Source organism: Delphinus delphis, chromosome 17 (genome assembly GCF_949987515.2).
Source record: "Delphinus delphis chromosome 17, mDelDel1.2, whole genome shotgun sequence".
NCBI lineage: Eukaryota > Metazoa > Chordata > Mammalia > Artiodactyla > Delphinidae > Delphinus > Delphinus delphis.
This window is the reverse complement of record NC_082699.1, coordinates 77,058,150-77,078,994: the sequence shown is the minus strand read 5'-3', so window position 1 is coordinate 77,078,994 and position 20,845 is coordinate 77,058,150. Positions and strand designations below refer to the sequence as shown.

The following is a 20,845-nucleotide window of genomic DNA, read 5'->3' as shown; positions in this document are numbered from 1 at the left end:
TTATTAAGAATACACTGTCCAAATTAATCCACAGATCACCTTTTTTTAGCTAGATCATGTGCTCATTTTACAGATGACAAACTGAGGTCACAGTGTTCAGGACGCTCTCCGGGGGTTACCCTGTCTGCTGGTGAGAGAACAGAGTCCAGCAGAGGTGACTCACCTGCCTTTGGACTCCACTCTGGAGACTGGTTGGCGTCTGCAGGGCACCTCTGACCCTTTCTGGACATGCTGTGATGGGAGGAGGCTTTGCTCCAAGGACATAGGGCCACGTCCGCCTTCCAGAGCGCCCCTCTCCTCTGCCCCCCAGGGCCACACATGGCTCTGAGGTTTCCTCTTCTAGAGGATTCGGACACTGATCGTGATAACATTTATCGCCGGGGTGGTTGTGAGAATTAAGAGACGTGATTGTAGAGAACCCAGCAAGGAACCTGGCTGTGAGCAAGGTCTCGGCGAGGGGACCACCCCCACCAGATGCAGATACAGTGCCAGATGCCCCGTCCCCTACCTGAGACCCTCCCTTCCTCGATCTCCTAGTTAGGTAGAAGCAGGTACGCGTCCTGTGGAAGGTGGGAAATCTGTATCCCAACGTAGAAATATTTCTGTCCAGAAAGACTGATACAACACGGTAATGTTTTGTAGGTTCAGCTCCACTTAACAGGGGCATTTTTATACAAGGGAACTTTAATTTCTGCGGAGGATAATTGAAGTGTTATTGTCCTTCAGCAAATGCAGGATATTTTCACTTACCTTTGACACTGGCAATGTGCCAGGATCCTTGCCCTCCATTCCGATCGTTTGAACTGTCTGATCCGTCTGTAACTGTTCTACCAAAGCTATTTTCGGGTTATTGAACTCTGTGGGTTCTTTTGCTTCTGATGAGCTTGATGAGGGAAACTGCCGTGGTCTGTCTTAAACCCAGATGTCAAAAACCCTTCCACGTATTTCTCTCACGTCCTTTCTTGAGCAGCATCTGCCAGGAAAAAATCTGCCAGCGATGTTCCAGTTTGCTTCCCTCTGTCTCTTCATCTCCCCGGGCCTGGGGTTGAACCTGTGAGCGTCCTGGCTCCGCCCCGTGTTTGCCGAGTGGAGTGGGTTTGAACCCCATCCCCCAAACCGCAGCAGCTCCCTGCCCACCCCCCTTGTGCGACCCCAGGGGATGCAGCGAGGAAGGTTGCCTTCTCAGTTTGGAACCCTGGACCCAGGCCCTGGGCTTTGGCTTCCCGGCAGCCTCCCTCCTAGGCGTCACCTGGACAGGAGGGAGGAGCCAGCGCCTCACCTGTGGATGCTCCCATGTGCACAGGAGGCCTCTGGCTGCCAGGGCCAGGGCGGCACAGGGAGGAAGCTGCCATCCCCACCTGGGCTCTGTGGAAGGATGTTTGTGCCCAGGAAGGCCTGGTGCTTGGTGACCACACCATCACCTGTGCCTCGGTTTCCTCCTCTGCTTTGTGAAGACAGTAAGACCTTGCATTTGAAGGAGGGCGTGTGTGCTAACTGCAAATACTCAGTAATCGTTCTCTCTCTCTGTAGTTGCCTTTTCCTCTGCCTCCTTCAGTCTCTCCTCTTTGTACTATTTTTTTTTAATTTTTCCTTTGTTCTTAAAACTAGCCTTTGACACTCCTTGCAGCGTGGGTCCACCTGCCTGGCGCTGTGGCCATCTACTCGGCCATAGCGAGCAGGGGATGTGCACGCACCCTGATGAGGCCGTGGGAGCCTCCGTGGTCTGCCCCTGCTTACCCCTCTGGCCTCGTCCCTCCCAGGCCCCTCAGAGCAGTCGGACTGGTGTCCAGGGAGCCGAGCCAGCGTTCACGCTCCATCACGTCGTGCTCTGCCACTTGTGATGTTCCCGTACCTGGGGTGTTCCCTCCTCACCTCACCCCCGACTCCCAGCCTGAGCAGCTTCAGGGCCGGTGGACAGGACGGGTCGTCCCCTTCTACGCCGAGTAGCACCCGAGCATCCCGGTGGCATAACACTTGTCACAGCTCATCACAAACCTCACAGCCCATCTGCCCGAGGTCTGTCTCCCACAGGGAGATGGGGACTGCTTCGGGTTCGCCCATGTCGCTGAATGCTAAGCGCAGGGCCTGCGTCGTGCCGACCGCTCTCTTAGTACCGTCGCGCTGGTCCCAGGTGGCTGGTCCCAGGTTCCCTCCTCAGTCTAGCCCGGCCAGCACCCCGCTGAACCCTAATGTTGCTCACAGCACATCCCACCCTGGCACGTTGGCTGGCCAACGTGTGGAGTAAGGTGACTAGGGGACGACAGTGAAGTGTCCCATCAGCTCGTGTCCCTCGGGCGCAGTCACTGACCTGCAGCTGCTGTGCAGGATCCCGACTTCGTCAGGGTGATGGGGTTGCCAGCCGGGACGCGGGCCGGTGCCCTCACCCTTTAGGTAGCGGCCGCCCCATGATGCAGCCACGTCTTCTGCAGGGTGATGGGAGTGAAGCAGGCTCCACGATGGGGACACTGCTGCCTTAGCTCTCCCTCCCTGGCCAGCACGTTACTCTGGGAGAACTCAAAGGAGCCGGAGGTGCCCGAGCGTGTTAATGCACCCGCTTCTCACTGAAGGATGCATGGCGGCCACGGCCCACCTGCCCCGGCAGAGGCTGCTGCTCTGATCTGAGCGCCTCGGTGGCTCTCCCAGCCCACCCGAGTGGAGCACGGCCTTCGGGGAGGAGCGGGGACTCACTCACTCATACCAGGCAGAGTGCGTCCACCTGCCACTTGAAAGTAGCTCGTTTCCTAATGGTTGGAAGCAGGCGGGAACTAACCCTGATGAGGCACCGGCTGCACCGTGGCCAGACCCTTACTTGGGTTAACTTGCGTGTCCCCTCCCTAGGAAGGGCCCCCGCGCCGGCCCAGGACGGAGGCTCCCAGTGGGTAACTCGCCAAAGACACAACTGATGAGAGGCAGGCCTAGGCAGAAGCCAGGTCTTTCAGACTAAAAGAATAGCAGAAAACCGGGAGAGCATCTGATAGCTATTTTGATCTTCGTACAGGCTTCCCCAGAGCAGTCATTGAGGAGCGTTGGAGAAAACCCCAAGCTGCCCCTTAGAGACCCAGCAAATCCAGGGAACTGTTGGAATGGTTTCTGGTGCTCACCGGGGAGGGAAGGCCCTGCTTCAGCCAAGCTCGTCCTGTGCTGGGGGCCCTGTGAGTCCTGCTGTGGAAGGAGAGGGAGAAAGGAGGTGAGGGTAGACGGGCAGGAGCTGGTGGGGTCTCCCCGCCAGCCTGTCCTGTGCGGGGCCTCTGGGAGCGGGGGGCAGAGCTGTGGAGGATGCAGGGCTGAGGACACAGCGAGAGGCTCAGGTGCTTTTGCGTTAGCCTTGGTGTAATATTCTTTGTGATTACACGATAGTGAAAAGAAGAAATAAAGTACCTAGCATCTACCTGGCATTTTTTACTTCATAAACGCCATTGTAAATGCTTTCCTGTTTTGATCTCAATCCACTCTAGAACTTTTTTTTACCTCCCCCCCCACAAAGTAATAGCTGTAATTTTGATCACCAATTATATGCCAGGTGGTCCAAATTCCCCACAATCCTGACTAACCCCCATGTCAGATACCCAGTTCCCATGTGAGTTCTTAATCATCACAGGTAACTGGGCTGCCAGAGGGACCTTACAGCCCACCTTCCTGGTCACAGCACACACCCCAGAGGACAAGAAACTGTACTGTGCTCCCTGTTCACATGGCCTAACTGCTTTGCACAGCCTCTGGCCACCAAGCTCCTAGGTGACCAAGCGTGGATTTAGAATCCAGGTCTGGGTGGCTGCAAAAAGCCCGTGCTCGTTCCTCCACACAGTTCTCCATCCCAGAGGGTGCCCTGAAGTCAGGTGACCCGCCCTGGATCCCACGTCCCATCAGGAGCAGAGTCGCGCTTGAACCCCAGCCCACTGGCCTGCCATCCCGCCCCTTTCCACCGCACTACAGAGGCCCCGGCTGTCCCTGCCTCTGCCGAACCCTGTGGCAGGGATCCAGCAGGCCGGCCAGCCCTGTCGAGATGGCAAGGGCCCCCCCCGCAGGAGGCCTAGCAGAGAGAAGTCAATGAAAAGTGGCCCCGGAAAGCTGGGATCCAGCCCTCACTCTGCTTCCCGCAGTTTCAGGGGCATCAGCTGGCAGCTCAATGACGTTAGGAGTAAATCTCATTTTATTAATTAAGCACTATTTTCTGCACCGAGAAAGGTACTTAACGGGTCCCAAAACAATTGTTCGTGTACAGAAACGCAAGGTACGGGGTTGTGCTTCCGCAGAAACGTTGGCTGAGATGGAAGGGGACACTCCGATGCTTCAGAGCCAGCGCCTCTGGACATTAGAAGCATTGCTTTGTTTCTTTTTCTCTAATACAGAATAAACTCATATCAGTTTTATACAGGAGGTGTCGGCGTTGCGGGGGTAATTCGGAGGCTGCACACGTGGCTGTGGCGGAAGCAGCCCTGGCCCGGAGATGGGTCGGCAGAGCCCTGGCCGCCCTCGGGGAGGAGGAGGGCAGGACGCTGGGGACGATGGGGGCACAGTGACACGGGGGTGCCCCAGCCAGCCTGAAAGGCAGCATGGGAGGCAGGGAGGCTTCGCAGGGAGGCTGAGTCTTGGAGCGAGGGAGTGGAGTTAGCTGCCTGGAGGAAGCGGTGAGGACAGGCGAGGGGCCCCAGGAGGGCAGGTCCTTGGGGGAGGAGGACTGTTTGCCCTCAGCTTGCCCGTCTGTAAGATGGGGCAGTGCCCTGGGGTCCCCGTGTGTGGACGACGGGGGAGCACGTGTATGGGGGAGTGTGACGGGGGATGTCACATGGGGTCCCTGGTCCTCTTCTCCTGCGGACCCAGCTGGTCCCTCGCCCATGATCACACCACGTGGTCATTCTTCCGAGAAGCTGTCTCGGCAGCAAGAGGCCATGGTCCCCACTCCAGTCCCTACCCTTGGCCTTCGCTGAACTCACAGAGACCCAGGCAGGAGGTCGGTGGGCCCTGGACAGCCTCCAACTCACAGATGAGGAACAGGAGATTCAGACAGGCTGGAACCTCAGAGGCAGACTCGGCGATCAAGAGAGGCTGGGGTCTGTCTGAAGCTGGCATCACCTCAGCTTTCTCCCCTCCAGGTGGATCCCAGCCTCTGCGTGGTACCAGCTAGAGGGTGGAGCCCTGGCTCCCAGGCCTGTGCTTGTGTCTGAGCTGCACTGACCCTGCCGAGCGCTCTGTCCTTCAGCTGCACCAGCCCTGCGTGTGCCCGGAGCGCGGGGAGCAGGGACACCTCTCCGGACCCACGTCTTCGCCTGCCGCGGGCTTCGGGCCGTCCAGGCCTGGTTAAGAGTCCTCCGCCCCGTTTGCCTTCCCTGTGGCCTTGGGCAGCACGTGTGTGTGATCCCGCCAGGGCTGCCGTGGGGACGGACGTAGCTGGTGGTGGTGAGGCACATGCTGGGCCCCCCGTGGCCATGGGTGCTGCCACTCTTGTGTTTGGTGCGATCCCTGATGGTGCTTTGATTTTTAGAATACAGTTCTCTTCAATTAAAAACAATAATAAGGAAGGTGTTTTTTTTAAAAAACCATAACTGATCTATGAGGCTTAAGGTGAAAATGATCTTCTTGGGTGTGATCCAGGTTGTCAGTGTTGATGCCGTTTTCTTGTCTGCCAAAAGTTCTTCTCATTCAGGATGGATGACTCTGGAAGGTTGGCCGCTTCCCTTTCACTTGGATTGTACTTCATTATAAAACAGAGAAGTAGGCTGGCATTCTGCATAGTCAAATAGACTCCGAAGGATGCGCCACATAAATTTAGAATACCGTCGTATAACTATCAATTATCTCCCAATGAAGGTTCAATTTAATTATATGTGGATAGTCCTTCTAAATCCGACTCCTTGATTTGTATTTAAATGTCATCATTATGACTTCCCTGGCGAGGTTATCAGCTGTTCAAAGGCTGAATCATATGATACGGTATTTTAAAAACCACCGCTTTTTTATAGACTCTTCAAAAATCACAGCACCTTTTTTTAGTGCCAACTCTTGACTATTATTGTCACATTTGGCCATAAAATTAAACGTGAAAATTGGCATTCAATAGCAGTATTAATTCTGTTTCACTCCGATGCGGCAAAGATGAAGAGAATTGAATGGTGGTGGGGCTGTACGGTTAGGAGGCTGGGGAATTCGCTAGGGCGCTGGGTCAGCATCAGAACTTCATTCAGGTCCGAATCTCAGCTCTTCCGTGAGCAGCTCAGGTTATTTCCTTAACTTCCCAGCCCCTTAGTCTCCCCATATGTAAGGTGGGATTGATAATCGTGACAGTGGCCACTGTTTGTAGGATGCTGTGGTGTGCTGGGCACTTGCGGACCGTCTTACTTAATCTGCACAAAATCTTACAAGACAGGGCTTATTAGCCCCAGTTTGGGTGCAGGGTTTTGCACTGTGAGGCAGTGCCACCCTTCCAAGAGGGTTTGTGCTGTGACCGAGCCTTGTGGCGGAGCTGACCTCTGATGGCGTGGTCACTAGCACTGAGTAAGAACGCTGACCCCTCGCCCGCCCTCTAGGTCACTACTGCCGACCGCATTCCACAGAGGTGCTCAGGGAAGTGGAGGGCCACGGCCAAGGTCATGTTCAAGTCGGGGCAGAGCTAGGGGTCCAGCCCAGGTGGTCTGCTCCCAAGCCGGGGCCCCCTGCTCTGTGCCCTCTGCCGCCTCGGTGCCCATGGGGTGGACGTGGGCTGCCGTCCGGGGCCTCAGCTCCCTCCCCTCCGGGGGCCGCTGCAGTAGATGGTCTTCCTCCCTCCCCACCTCCGCTAGGTGGCTCTGGGTTTCCCATCCTCTTCCTGGGTTTCCCGTCCTCCTCTCCACAAGGGGCTCCCAGCAGCTCTGCTTCAGTTCCTCCATAAGCGGCCCTGACGGCCGTGGGGCCGCCTCCTCTTCGAGCAGCTGCTTTGTGATGGGCTCTGGACCTGCTGCGTCACCAGGGAGCACTGCTGCCCCCAGCCAGGGGGCCCCTTGGCACGTCTGCGGGTGCACCTGGAGCAAGGGTGCCTCCCAGGGCACCAGGCTGTGACTCCCCCTCTGACAGTGCTGGCCCTTGGGACCGGTGTGCGTGTCACGGCGGGCGGAGAGCTCACGTGTAAGGACTCGGCTCTGGGAAACGTTTCCCGGCCTTGCTGCCGGGCCCTTCCTGGAGGGGAGGAAGGAGGAGGGCGGCGGGGCTCAGGACCGTGCCCCAGGCCCACGTAGATAGAGACGTAGAGGTGGACAGTGCTCCTCTGGGGTTTGGGTGGGGGGGTAATCCTCGGGTCCTGGAGTTGCCACCGTGGCTGCAGGATTTTAAGCAGGGTGCCCCTAGGTGAGCCACTCAACTTCTGGTGCCTCGATTTCGTCATCTGTGGGAGAGGAGGGACACTGCCTTTGGGACATCTGCTGGCAGCACGCGACCTGGGGCTGCTGGGGCAGGAGGGCTGTTGTACGTTTGGGGGTGCGCTGGTTCTTGTGGATGGCAGGCCCGCGGTCACCGGGTCTGTGTCCCACGCCGGCTCTGAAAACAGCACGAGCAAAAACCATTACCTTTTAGGTACACTGCCTAAGCAATGGAGAGCCAGATACAGCAAAAACCAGAGCAGCGCTGAGTCTGAGCGGCCGGCTCTTGATGGGACTGCCAGCTCTGTGACACTGGGCAGGTGGTTTATGCCCACAGAGCGTCATTGCATCTGTAAAAGGAAGCAAATCACACTCATCCTCAGGCCACAGTAGGAAAAAAGATGAATGTGTATTGAAAATACCTAGCCCAGGGCTGGGTGTGCGATAAGTGTTCGTTGCATTGCATTTTTTTTTCCTCTCCTGTTCTGTGGGCACACCTGGCTACACTTTACTGATGGGTGGAGATGGGTCATATAGTATGACGCTTACGCAGTCAGAAATTGTTTGAAAGAGCCCCCCCCCCCCAAAGACGGTCACACAAATATAATCCTGGTGTCCAGTGTCCAATGTGTGTTCTGACCCTAAGGCTGCTGAGAGCCGGGCCTCTCTCCCTTTTTGCATTCGACCAGAAGACAGCTGGGTATTAGGATGTGTCCACACCCATCTGACAGTTATTAGTTCTTTTTGAGTTATCAGACGATGAGCTGAATTTGGCCTTTTTAGTGAAACTTACGAAATATTCTGACCTTTTGTTTGAAGAGAGCACTAGTTTGCTCCGGGCTAGCTTGGACGTAGGAAGCGCTTCTGCCGGGTGGGAAATTAGAAGCACTCTGGCTGCACTCACAGGGGAAGAAAGATAAATGGCTAATAAGCTCCTGAAAAAATGTGCAGCCTCAGGAGTAATTCAGACAGACCTGCAAATTGAAGCATCAGCGAGGCAGCATTTTGCCTCTTACTAGCACAGATTAAAAATTGATCATCGTCAGTATTGGCAAGGGTGCAGAGAGGCGCGTGCCCGCCGCACTGCTCGGGGTAGTGTACCTCAGGAAGAAGTCTCTGGGAAGGAACTTGGTCCTCTGCCTCCAAACCTCAAAGGTTTTCACACCCTCAAATCAGTAATTCCGCCTCTAGAATGGAGTCTAACAGACAGTCATAAATGCAGAGAACGAATTTAAGCACAAAGATGGTTGTTACGATTTTTTTCACCAGTAAGTTTTTAAAGAATGGAAAATACCTGAAAGTATGAGAAATAGGGATTGTTAAGTAAATTAGATTGTTAAGTAAAATAGAGAATTGTTAAGTAAATTATGATGCAGTCATATGATAGAATATTCTGCAGACTAATTTTTTAAAATTAATTAATTAATTTATTTTATTTATGGCTGTGTTGGGTCTTTGTTTCTGTGCGAGGGCTTTCTCTAGTTGCGGCGAGCGGGGGCCACTCTTCATCGCGGTGCACGGGCCTCTTACTGTTGCGGCCCCTCTTGTTGCGGAGCACAGGTTCCAGACACGCAGGCTCAGTAATTGTGGCTCATGGGCCCAGTTGCTCCGCGGCATGTGGGATCTCCCCAGACCAGGGCTCGAACCCTGTCCCCTGCATTGGCAGGCGGATTCTCAACCACTGTGCCACCAGGGAAGCCCCAGACTAATTTTTAATGATGCGAAATTGCTCATCCTATATTAAGAGAGGAAAGCAAGTCTTAAAATTATGTGTATATGTATGTGTGGTCACATATATTTAATACTTATATAGTGACTTGTATGTATGCTTATATAATGATTTAAACTACATTAAAATACGAGTGCTTAGAAAAAAGACTATAGAATTAATAGACCAACCTTAGAGTATAAGATTGAGTGCTTTTCTCTATTTTCCAGCTTTTTACAGTGAGCCTATCTACTTGTATAATCCGAAAAGAACAGTAAATGTAATTTGTCGAAAGTGGTCCTTGCTATGAAATGCACTGTTTCTGCGCTTACACAGAAGTGCCTCTGACTCTTCAGTAGCTGACCCTCAAACGTCACGCTCCTGGCCAAATGCTGTGGATTTACCAATGTTCCAGTAGTCCTTTCCAAGCTCTCAAGACCTCTTCCTTGGGTTTAATCTTATGTTTATACACCCTGAATACCAGTTCCTGGTTGTTAAAGAAGAAGCTCCAAAGGCCAATTAGAACATGCTGAGGCTCAGCGGAATATTTTGGCCACAGCACAGACTGTGAAATAAAAGAAAATGCCTACTTTTATGCGTTGAGTGACAGTCATCTTCAGGGCCTGACACGAAGGAGCCCCCCTTTCTCCCCCCCTTTCTTTATCCATCCATGTAACACATTTTTGTGGAGTACCTGCTGTATGCCTATTTTCATGCCAAGAGGTAGGATTTCCAGCATCAGTAAGACACAGCCCCTGGCTATGCGCCTGTCAGGGGCATGGGAGTGGGAGTTGGAGGCCAGCTGCAGGTGGTTAGCTAGAGCCCTCCTGCCTTCTAGAGACCAGGGGCTGTAGCACCTGGGGACTCAGTTGAACGTGGATACAGGTGTGCGGGCTGGGCAACAGTGGCGGTGGGCGGGAGATAAACGTTGGCCTGGGGTGTTAGGGAAGGATCTTTTTATTTTTTTTTAGTTGGAGCATAATTGCTTTAAAATGGTGTGTTAGTTTCTGCTTTATAACAAAGTGCATCAGTTATACATATACATGTGTTCCCATATCTCTTCCCTCTTGCGTCTCCCTCCCTCCCACCCTCCCTATACCACCCCTCTAGGTGGTCACAAAGCACCAAGCTGATCTCCCTGTGCTATGCGGCTGCTTCCCACTAGCGATCTATTTTACGTTTGGTAGTGTATATATGTCCATGCCACTCTCTCACTTTGTCACAGCTTACCCTTCCCGCTCCCCATATCGTCAAGTCCATTCTCTCGTAGGTCTGTGTCTTTATTCCTGTCTTACCCTTAGGTTCTTCATGACATTTGTTTTTCTTAAATTCCATATATATATGTATTAGCATACGGTAGTTGTCTTTCTCTTTCTGACTTACTTCACTATGTATGACAGACTCTAGGTCCATCCACCTCATTACAAATAGCTCAATTTCATTTCTTTTTATGGCTGAGTAATATTCCATTGTATATATGTGCCACATCTTCTTTATCCATTTATCCGATTATGGACACTTAGGTTGTTTCCATCCCCTGGCTATTGTAAATAGAGCTGCAATAAACATTTTGGTACATGACTCTTTTTGAATTATGGTTTTATCAGGGTATATGTCCAGTAGTGGGATTGCTGGGTCACATGGTAGTTCTATTTGTAGCTTTTTAAGGAACCTCCATACTGTTCGCCATAGTGGCTGTACCAATTCACATTCCCACCAGCAGTGCAAGAGTGTTCCCTTTTCTCCACACCCTCTCCAGCATTTATTGTTTCTAGATTTTTTGATGATGGCCATTCTGACTGGTGTGAGGTGATATCTCATTGTAGTTTTGATTTGCATTTCTCTAATGATTAATGATGTTGAGCATTCTTTCATGTGTTTGTTGGCAGTCTGTATATCTTCTTTGGAGAAATGTCTATTTAGGTCTTCTGCCCATTTTTGGATTGGGTTGTTTGTTTTTTTGTTATTGAGCTGCATGAGCTGCTTGTAAATTTTAGAGATTAATCCTTTGTCGGTTGCTTCATTTGCAAATATTTTCTCCCATTCTGAGGGTTGTCTTTTGGTCTTGTTTATGGTTTCCTTTGCTGTGCAAAAGCTTTGAAGTTTCATTAGGTCCCATTTGTTTATTTTTGTTTTTATTTCCATTTCTCTAGGAGGTGGGTCAAAAAGGATCTTGCTGTGATTTATGTCATAGAGTGTTCTGCCTATGTTTTCCTCTAAGAGTTTGATAGTTTCTGGCCTTACATTTAGGTCTTTAATCCATTTTGAGCTTATTTTTGTGTATGGTGTTAGAGAGTGATCTAATCTCATACTTTTACATGTACCTGTCCAGTTTTCCCAGCACCACTTATTAAAGTGTCCTTTCTCCACTGTACATTTCTGCCTCCTTTATCAAACATAAGGTGACCATATGTGCGTGGGTTTATCTCTGGGCTTTCTATCCTGTTCCATTGATCTATCTTTCTGTTTTTGTGCCAGTACCATACTGTCTTGATTACTGTAGCTTTGCAGTATAGCCTGAAGTCAGGGAGCCTGATTCCTCCAGCTCCGTTTTTCGTTCTCATGATTGCTTTGGCTACTCGGGGTCTTTTGTGTTTCCAGACAAATTGTGAAATTTTTTGTTTTAGTTCTGTGAAAAATGCCAGTGGTAGTTTGATAGGGATTGCATTGAATCTGTAGATTGCTTTGGGTAGTAGAGTCATTTTCACAATGTTGATTCTTCCAATCCAAGAACATGGTATATCTCTCCATCTATTTGTATCATCTTTAATTTCTTTCATCAGTGTCTTATAATTTTCTGCATACAGGTCTTTTGTCTTTTTAGGTAGGTTTATTCCTAGATATTTTATTCTTTTAGTTGCAATGGTAAATGGTAGTGTTTTCTTGATTTCACTTTCAGATTTTTCATCATTAGTGTATAGGAATGCCAGAGATTTCTGTGCGTTAATTTTGTATCCTGCTGCTTTACCAAATTCATTGATTAGCTCTAGTAGATTTCTGGTAGCATCTTTAGGATTCTCTATGTATAGTATCATGTCATCTGCAAACAGTGACAGCTTTACTTCTTCTTTTCTGATTTGGATTCCTTTTATTTCCTTTTCTTCTCTGATTGCTGTGGCTAAAACTTCCAAAACTATGTTGAATAAGAGTGGTGAGAGTGGGCAACCTTGTCTTCTTCCTGATCTTAGTGAAATGGTTTCAGTTTTTCACCATTGAGGATGATGTTGGCTGTGGGTTTGTCATATATGGCCTTTATTATGTTGAGGAAAGTTCCCTCTATGCCTACTTTCTGCAGGGTTTTTATCATAAATGGGTGTTGAACTTTGTCGAAAGCTTTCTCTGCATCTATTGAGATGACCATATGGTTTTTCTCCTTCAATTTGTTAATATGGTGTATCACGTTGATTGATTTGCGTATATTGAAGAATCCTTGCGTTCCTGGAATAAACCCCATTTGATCATGGTGTATGGTCCTTTTAATGTGCTGTTGGATTCTGTTTGCTAGTATTTTGTTGAGGATTTTTGCATCTATGTTCATCAGTGATATTGGCCTGTAGTTTTCTTTCTTTGTGACATCCTTGTCTGGTTTTGGTATCAGGGTGATGGTGGCCTCGTAGAGTGAGTTTGGGAGTGTTCCTCCCTCTGCTATATTTTGGAAGAGTTTGAGAAGGATAGGTGTTAGCTCTTCTCTAAATGTTTGATAGAATTCGCCTGTGAAGCCCTCTGGTCCTGGGCTTTTGTTTGTTGGAAGATTTTTAATCACAGTTTAAATTTCAGTGCTTGTGATTGGTCTGTTCATATTTTCTATTTCTTCCTGATTCAGTCTTGGCAGGTTATGCATTTCTAAGAATTTGTCCATTTCTTCCACGTTGTCCATTTTATTGGCATAGAGTTGCTTGTAGTAATCTCTCATGATCTTTTGTATTTCTGCAGTGTCAGTTGTTACTTCTCCTTTTTCATTTCTAATTCTATTGATTTGAGTCTTCTCCCTTTTTTTTCTTGATGAGTCTGGCTAATGGTTTATCAATTTTGTTTATCTCCTCAGAGAACCAGCTTTTAGTTTTATTGATCTTTGCTGTCGTTTCCTTCATTTCTTTTTCATTTATTTCTGATCTGATCTTTATGATTTCTTTCCTTCTGCTAACTTTGGGGTTTTTTTGTTCTTCTTTCTCTAATTGCTTTAGGTGCAAGTTTAGGTTGTTTATTTGAGATGTTTCCTGTTTCTTAAGGTTGGATTGTATTGCTATAAACTTCCCTCTTAGAACTGCTTTTGCTGCATCCCATAGGTTTTGGGTTGTCATGTCTCCATTGTCATTTGTTTCTAGGTATTTTTGGATTTCCTCTTTGATTTCTTCAGTGATCACTTTGTTATTAAGTAGTGTATTGTTTAACCTCCATGTGTTTGTATTTTTTACAGATCTTTTCCTGTAATTGATATCTAGTTTCATAGCGTTGTGGTCAGAAAAGATACTTGATACCATTTCAATTTTCTTAAATTTACCAAGGCTTGATTTGTGACCCAACATATGATCTATCCTGGAGAATGTTCCATGAGCACTTGAGGAAAATGTGTATTCTGTTATTTTTGGATGGAATGTCCTATAAATATCAATTAAGTCCATTTTGTTTAATGTATCATTTAAAGCTTGTGTTTCCTTATTTATTTTCATTTTGGATGATCTGTCCATTGGTGAAAGTGTTAAAGTCCTCTACTATGAATGTTTTACAGTCGATTTCCCCTTTTATGGCTGTTAGTATTTGCCTTATGTATTGAGGTGCTCCTATGGTGGGTGCATAAATATTTACAATTGTTTTATCTTCTTCTTGGATCGATCCCTTGATGATTATGTAGTGTCCTTCTTTTCTCTTCAAATAGTCTTTATTTTAATGTCTATTTTGTATGATATGAGAATTGCTACTCCAGCTTTCTTTTGGTTTCGATTTTCATGGAATATCTTTTTCCATCCCCTCACTTTCAGTCTGTATGTATCTCTAGGTCTGAAGTGGGTCTCTTGTAGACAGCATATATATGGGTCTTGTTTTTGTATCCATTCAGCCAGTCTGTGTCTTTTGGTGGGAGCATTTAATCCACTTACATTTAAGGTAATTATCTGTATGTATGTTCCTATTCTCATTTTCTTAATTGTTTTGGGTTTGTTATTGTAGGTCTTTTCCTTCTCTTGTGTTTCTTGCCTAGAGAAGATCCTTTAGCATTTGTGGTAAAGCTGGTTTGGTGGTGCTGAACTTTCTCAGCTTTTGCTTGTCTGTAAAGGTTTTAATTTCTCCATCAAATCTGAATGAGATCCTTGCTGGGTAGAGTAGTCTTGGCTGCAGGTTTTTCTCCTTCATCACTTTCAGTATGTCCTGCCACTCCTTTCTGGCTTGTAGGGTTTCTGCTGAGAGATCAGCTGTTAACCTTATGGGGATTCCCTTGTGTGTTATTTGTTGTTTTTCCCTTGCTGCTTTTAATATGTTTTCTTTGTATTTAATTTTTGACAGTTTGATTAATATGAGTCTTGATGTGTTTCTCCTTGGATTTATCCTGTATGGGACTCTCTGTGCTTCCTGGACTTGATTAACTATTTATTTTCCCATATTAGGGAAGTTTTCAACTATAATCTCTTCAAATATTTTCTCAGTGTCTTTCTTTTTCTCTTCTGGAACCCCTATAATTCGAATGTTGGTGTGTTTAATGTTATCCCAGAGGTCTCTGAGACTGTCCTCCATTCTTTTCATTCCTTTTTCTTTATTCTGCTCTGCAGTAGTTAGTTCCACTATTTTATCCTCCAGGTCACTTATCCATTCTTCTGCCTCAGTTATTCTGCTATTGATCCCTTTTAGAGTATTTTTAATTTCATTTATTGTGTTGTTCATCGTTGCTTGTTTCATCTTTAGTTCTTCTAGGTCCTTGTTAAATGTTTCTTGCATTTTGTCTATTCTATTTCCAAGATTTTGGATCATCTTTCCTATCATTATTCTGAATTCTTTTTCAGGTAGACTGCCTATTTCCTCTTCATTTGTTAGGTCTGGTGGGTTTTTATCTTGCTCCTTCATCTGCTGTGTGTTTTTCTGTCTTCTCATTTTGCTTATCTTACTGTGTTTGGGGTCTCCTTTTTGCAGGCTGCAGGTTCGTAGTTCCCGTTGTTTTTGGTGTCTGCCCCCAGTGGCTAAGGTTGGTTCAGTGGGTTGTGTAGGCTTCCTGGTGTAGGGGACTAGTGCCTGTGTTCTGGTGGATGAGGCTGGATCTTCTGTTTCTGGTGGGCAGGTCCACGTCTGGTGATGTGCTTTGGCGTGTCTGTGGACTTATTATGATTTTAGGCAGCCTGTCTGCTAATGGGTGGGGTTGTGTTCCTGTCTTGCTAGTTGTTTGGCATAGGGTGTCCAGCACTGTAGCTTGCTGGTCGTTGAGTGAAGCTGGGTGCTGGTGTTGAGAGGGAGATCTGTGGGAGATTTTCGCTGTTTAATATTACCTGGAGCTGGGAGGGAAAGACAGAGAGAGAGAAAGGGAAGGAAGGAAGGGAGGAAGGAAGAAGATAAAAGAAAATAAAGTTATTAAAATAAAAAAATAATTATTAAGAAAAAAATGTTTTAAAAAGTAAAAAAAAAAAAAAAAAACGGACGGATAGAACCCTAGGACAAATGGTGAAAGCAAAGCTATACAGACAAAATGTCACACAGAAGCATACACATACACACTCACAAAAAGAGGAAAAGGGGAAAAAATAATAAAGCTTGCTCTCAAAGTCCACTTCCTCAATTTGGGATGATTCGTTGTCTATTCAGGTATTCCACAGATGAAGGGTACATCAGGTTGATTGTGGGGATTAATCCGCTGCTCCTGAGGCTGCTGGGAGAGATTTCCCTTTCTCTTCTTTGTTCTCACAGCTCCCGGGGCTCAGCTTTGGATTTTGCCCCGCCTCTGCATGTGGGTCGCTGGAGGGCGTCTGTTCTTCGCTCAGACAGGACAGGGTTAAAGGAGCCGCTGATTCGCGGGCTCTGGCTCACTCAGGTGCCGGGGGGTGGGGGGGGGGTGGGGAGGGGCACGGAGTGCGGGGCGTGCTTGCGGCGGCAGAGGCCGGCGTGACGTTGCACCAGCCTGAGGCGCGCCTTGCGTTCTCCCGGGGAAGTTGTCCCTGGTTCCCGGGACCCTGGCGGTGGCGGGCTGCACAGGCTCCCCAGAAGGGAGGTGTGGAGAGTGACCTGTGCTCGCACACAGGCTTCTTGGTGGCGGCAGCAGCAGCCCTAGTGTCCCATGCCCGTCTCTGGGGTGTGCGCTTTTAGCCGCGGCTCACGCCCGTCTCTGGAGCTCCTTTAAGCAGCGCTCTCAATCCCCTCTCCTCGTGCACCAGGAAACAAAGAGGGAAGAAAAAGTCTCTTGCCTCTTTGGCAGGTCCAGACTTCTTCCCGGACTCCCTCTCGGCTAGCTGTGGCGCACTAGCCCCCTGCAGGCTGTGTTCACGCCGCCAACCCCAGTCCTCTCCCTGCGCTCCGACCGAAGCCCGAGCCTCAGCTCCCAGCCCCGCCCGCCCCGGCGGGGGAGCAGACAAGCCTCTCGGGCTGGTGAGTGCAGGTCGGCCCTGATCCTCTGTGCGGGAATCTCTCTGCTTTGCCCTCCTCACCCCTGTTGCTGCGCTCTCCTCCGCGGCTCCGAAGCTTCCCCCTCCACCACCCGCAGTCTCCGCCCGCGAAGGGGCTTCTAGTGTGTGGAAACCTTTCCTCCTTCACGGCTCCCTCCCACTGGTGCAGGGCCCGTCCCTATCCTTTTGTCTCTGTTTATTCTTTTTTCTTTTTCCCTACCCAGGTACGTGGGGAGTTTCTTGCCTTTTGGGAGGTCTGAGGTCTTCTGCCAGCGTTCAGTAGGTGTTCTGTAGGAGTTGTTCCACGTGTAGATGTATTTCTGATGTATCTGTGGGAAGGAAGGTGATCTCCGCGTCTTACTGTTCCGTCGTCTTCCCCTAGATCCAGGGAAGGATCTTAATTCACTCATTCATTTCTTCTCTGAACCGGTTACTCCAGTGTGCCCGGCAGGCTTTTTTCCAGGCCTGGGAAACACTGGTAAACAAGACAAGAGGATCTCTGCCCTCAAGGAGCTGAATTTTGGTAGGATTGATAGACAGTTAACAAATCCAGAAGTAAATATTTACAGCTCATGGTAAATGCTATTGCAGAAATAGGTTGAATGCCGCAGTGGAGAATGGGGTGAGGGGAGGGATGAGATGGAAAGCTGCTGTGGAGAGGTGGGCTGGGAAGGCCTTTCTTAAGCTCAAATCTAAAGGATGAAAGCCTCCAGCTGTGCCAAGGGTCAGGAGAAGAACATTCCCATGTGGGGAGCTGTGGGCACAAAGACTAAGGGAGGAAGAGCCTGGTGTGTTCTGGAAACTGCCAGAAGGTTGCGAGTGCGGGACACAGCAGCAGTGTGGGAGGCTCTGTAGAGGATGTTGTACTTGCGCCGAGACCTGAAGGGAGGGTGGGGTCCTGGGCTCAGGGGCTGGAAGTGGGTAGGTGGGGAGCTGTGCGACTGGCGGAGCACTCGGCGTGTGTGAGCAAGTCCATCTGGCCAAGGGTGAAGTGCAGCGCGGCAGGCAGGGCTCTGATGACGAGGCTGCAGTTCCCCCTGGCTTTTGGGGGCCCAGGGGTAAGTGGTTGCCAGGTCGCCCCTCTGTGATTTTTCCCTTGCTTCCTCTCTGCCTTACCCTATTCCAGAATTCAGATTTCCTTCTGGGGTTGAACATTCTGACTGTGTCTTCCGTGCTAAACGGTGTTGAGCCAGCTCTGAAGCTGGTACTACCCTGGGAGTCAATTATTTCATTTTCTTGGAGTGAATCGGTTATGAATTACTAACGATAATGATTCATTATCCTGTCTCATGCTGGCATGGGCTGCTTTTCCAGCAGCCCACAGAAGAAATTGCCCTCCTGATTAATTCTCTGCTCTGTTTCGCCCTTCTCTTAGAATGGCTATTCAAGTGGACAAGTTCAACTTTGAGAGTTTCCCAGAATCCCCTGGGGAGAAGGGGCAGTTTGCAAATTCCAAGGAGCTGGAGGAGGAGAGGCAGGAAGCCCGAGGCCTGGAGATCAACAGCAAGCTGGACATCCACTGGACCATCATATCCTTTTCCCGGTGCCCACCCCGACCTGCGGATCCCTGAGGAGGACCCCAGAGGGGTCAGCTGTTGAGCGCTAGCCACAGATAACTCACAAACGGCATGGCAGGGAGATACGGACCAAAGAGTGGGCATTTTCTCACCCTTCCACCATGCCCAGGGCCCCACGAGTGAAGTACAGGTTCAGGATGAGGAAAGGCCTCCTTGGGGCCGGAGCTGCTCTCACTTGGATCACGTGTTTCCTGTCAGCGTTGAGATCTGTGTTAGTGACCGGTTCTAACGGCCACCTATCAACGCTGGGCTTGGGGTCGGGAGGTTCCACATACTGACAGCTGAACACAGGATACGATTGTTGGGGAAACTGAAATCAGGCTGTACAGCTCAGCAAGGCACGCAGATGCCATTTTGCAAAGCCTGGGGTGGGGGCGTTAGGAGGACTGCACAAAAAAGATGGTTTCATAAAATGAGTGGCCCTGCCTTGAGTTTCCGATCAGTGCCTGGCTCGTGGTAGACGCTCGGCTGGGTGAGTGGGGCTCTGGAGAAAACTCAGGTTCACTTATCTATTGACGTGTTTTTTCCAGCAGTCTTTACTCGGTGCCTGCCTTGGGTTGGGTATGCGGCAAGTGGCCTGAGGGACTGCAGTGCGCAGGCGGGGCTTCATGGGGTTGCCCGGTCCCAAAGAGCGTGTGCGTCATCTGAGGATTAAACGGACGGCTGGGGAGCAGGGACAGAGCGTTATGCCAACTGCTGTGAGGTTCAGAGGATGAAGCTGCCGGGGGTAGGGCAGTCAGGGGCGGCTTCACAGAGGGGGTGTCGCCACGGCAGGCTTTTTAAGGGTGAGTAGAAGTTTATCAAGGGGACAGGGGTGGGAGATGCCCCACAGTTCGCACGGTGCGAGAGGATGGCTCGCTCAGGGTGTCTCCCAGGAAGAGGCAACTCTGATGGCAATGTCTGTTGATTACCTTGTTCACACACTGGTTCTGCGGAAGTGGGATAGTCACAGGCTGTTGTGTGGGCTCGTCGCCCTGGATTCTGGAAGCAACCTTAGGCTGCAGGAGGCACAGCTTCCAGGACCGAGGCAAGTTCTTTTGCACCAGCTAACGTGAATCTGGGCTTGGTAGACAAGACCCCTGTCTCCGAGGGGCTTGTGACAGATAAAGCGCTGTAGATGGAAGGCTTTGAGAACCAGACGCCAGAAACTAGAGCGCTCAGGGGCTCACGGAGGGAGCCTGGCATGCATGGTGGAGCTAGGCGTTTGTCTTCTGTACAGAGAGAAGTGAAAAGGTGGGGGGCCGCGGGAGGTGCCCTTCCCTCGGTGACCCCACTTCTCAGCAGAGTCAGGGTCCAGTCAGCCTGCACTGCTTGAGTGAGCAGAGTGTCGTAGCATGGAGGAAGGCGGCACCCACGCCGCGCCCCAGGCTCGCTGCATCCGTCACCTCTGTCAACTGTTCACACCTCTCTGGTCGGCGCCTCTCACGGTCCGCTGGGGAAACGGGATCTCAGCAGGGTGAGCTGACTAACCCTGAGTCCAGCCAGGAAGTGGTGCGGCCAAGGACGCACCCAGGGGGGGTGGCCGGCGGCAAAGCGCTTCCCCGCCAGGCCAGGTCCCCATGGGGAGCGTGGTGAAGGTGCTCATATCCTGGGGTGGGGAGGGGGCGGGGGGCGGGCGGTCGTAAAAGGAGGCCATTAGCGCTCAGTCCTGGCGTCTACGTCCTGGCACGAGCCAGGAGGGTCCTTTCTGGGCCTTGGGTTGCGGAGGCTCCGCACCTCCTGCGTGGAGCCACGCTGGGTCCTGGAGCCTTGGCTTCGTGCAGGGGCTCGTGCAGAGCCAGGCAGGCCTGGCTGGCACCCGTGGAGGAGGGGCACTGTGCTCGGGCACCCGGTGGGAAGGGTTCATCCTTCTGCGGGGTCTCATTCTGGGACTGGGGGGGCCCTGCCTCCCCAAGTTTCACGGAGACTGGGCCTCACTGGGAGCCAGGGCGCACGGCAGCACCTGCGAGTGTCATTTCCTGGGTGCTGCCCCCAGGGGTCCCACATGGTCCTCGGCACCGCTCAACAGCTCCCAGGGCGTTTCTCACCACATCTTACTGATGCAGCTGCCTCTGAGTTCCTGCAGAAAACGGGGAGGAGCCAGCACTGAACCCCCCGGCCTGCTTGAGCCCACAGTCCTTGCCTTCTAACGGGGTTATATTGACCATCAAAACTCTGAACGGGCTTTGAAAACTATTGAAAACGTACTAAAATGTCTTTGGGTTTCTCTCGTTTTAGCCTTGATTCTTTCAAGAAGCTGACTTCCCTATTTTGTGTTCGACTAATAATTCATGCTGCAGATCCTTATTGAATGCCTACCATGTGCCAGACACACCTGTCTCCTAGTTTAGGGATTGGAAGACTGTCCCCAAAGGCGAATTTGAGTGAAGAGAATTAGCATTAAGGACATTCCCTCTCTCCCCACTTCCCCTCCTATCTGGTAATGACATCTGGCATGGGATGGATAGCAGACTTTTGCTATTGTAAATCTAAATTCAAGCAGATGGAAAGACCAAAGATTGAATTGGCTAATTATTTCATTATGCATTTTAATATTTTCTCAATATTTAGACTTCATAAAAAATTTGAGCCTAGTTCGACACCCACCGTAGTAATAAAAATGGCCCATATGTGGCACGTAAGGCTGGACAGACGTGTTTTAAAGGAAACTGTGGC

General features: G+C 50.1%; 1 protein-coding gene across 2 annotated transcripts in view; it reads left to right on the top strand.

Annotated features, from left to right (window-relative positions):
- The window catches only part of TRAPPC9 (trafficking protein particle complex subunit 9), a 507,030-nt gene that overhangs the window by 369,503 nt on the left and 116,682 nt on the right, over window positions 1-20,845 (top strand). For both annotated transcript variants that reach the window (XM_069539993.1, XM_059995234.1), the window contains one exon: window positions 17,989-18,142. In XM_069539993.1, the coding sequence (XP_069396094.1) occupies window positions 17,989-18,142 (154 nt within the window). The remainder of the gene's footprint in view (window positions 1-17,988; window positions 18,143-20,845) is intronic.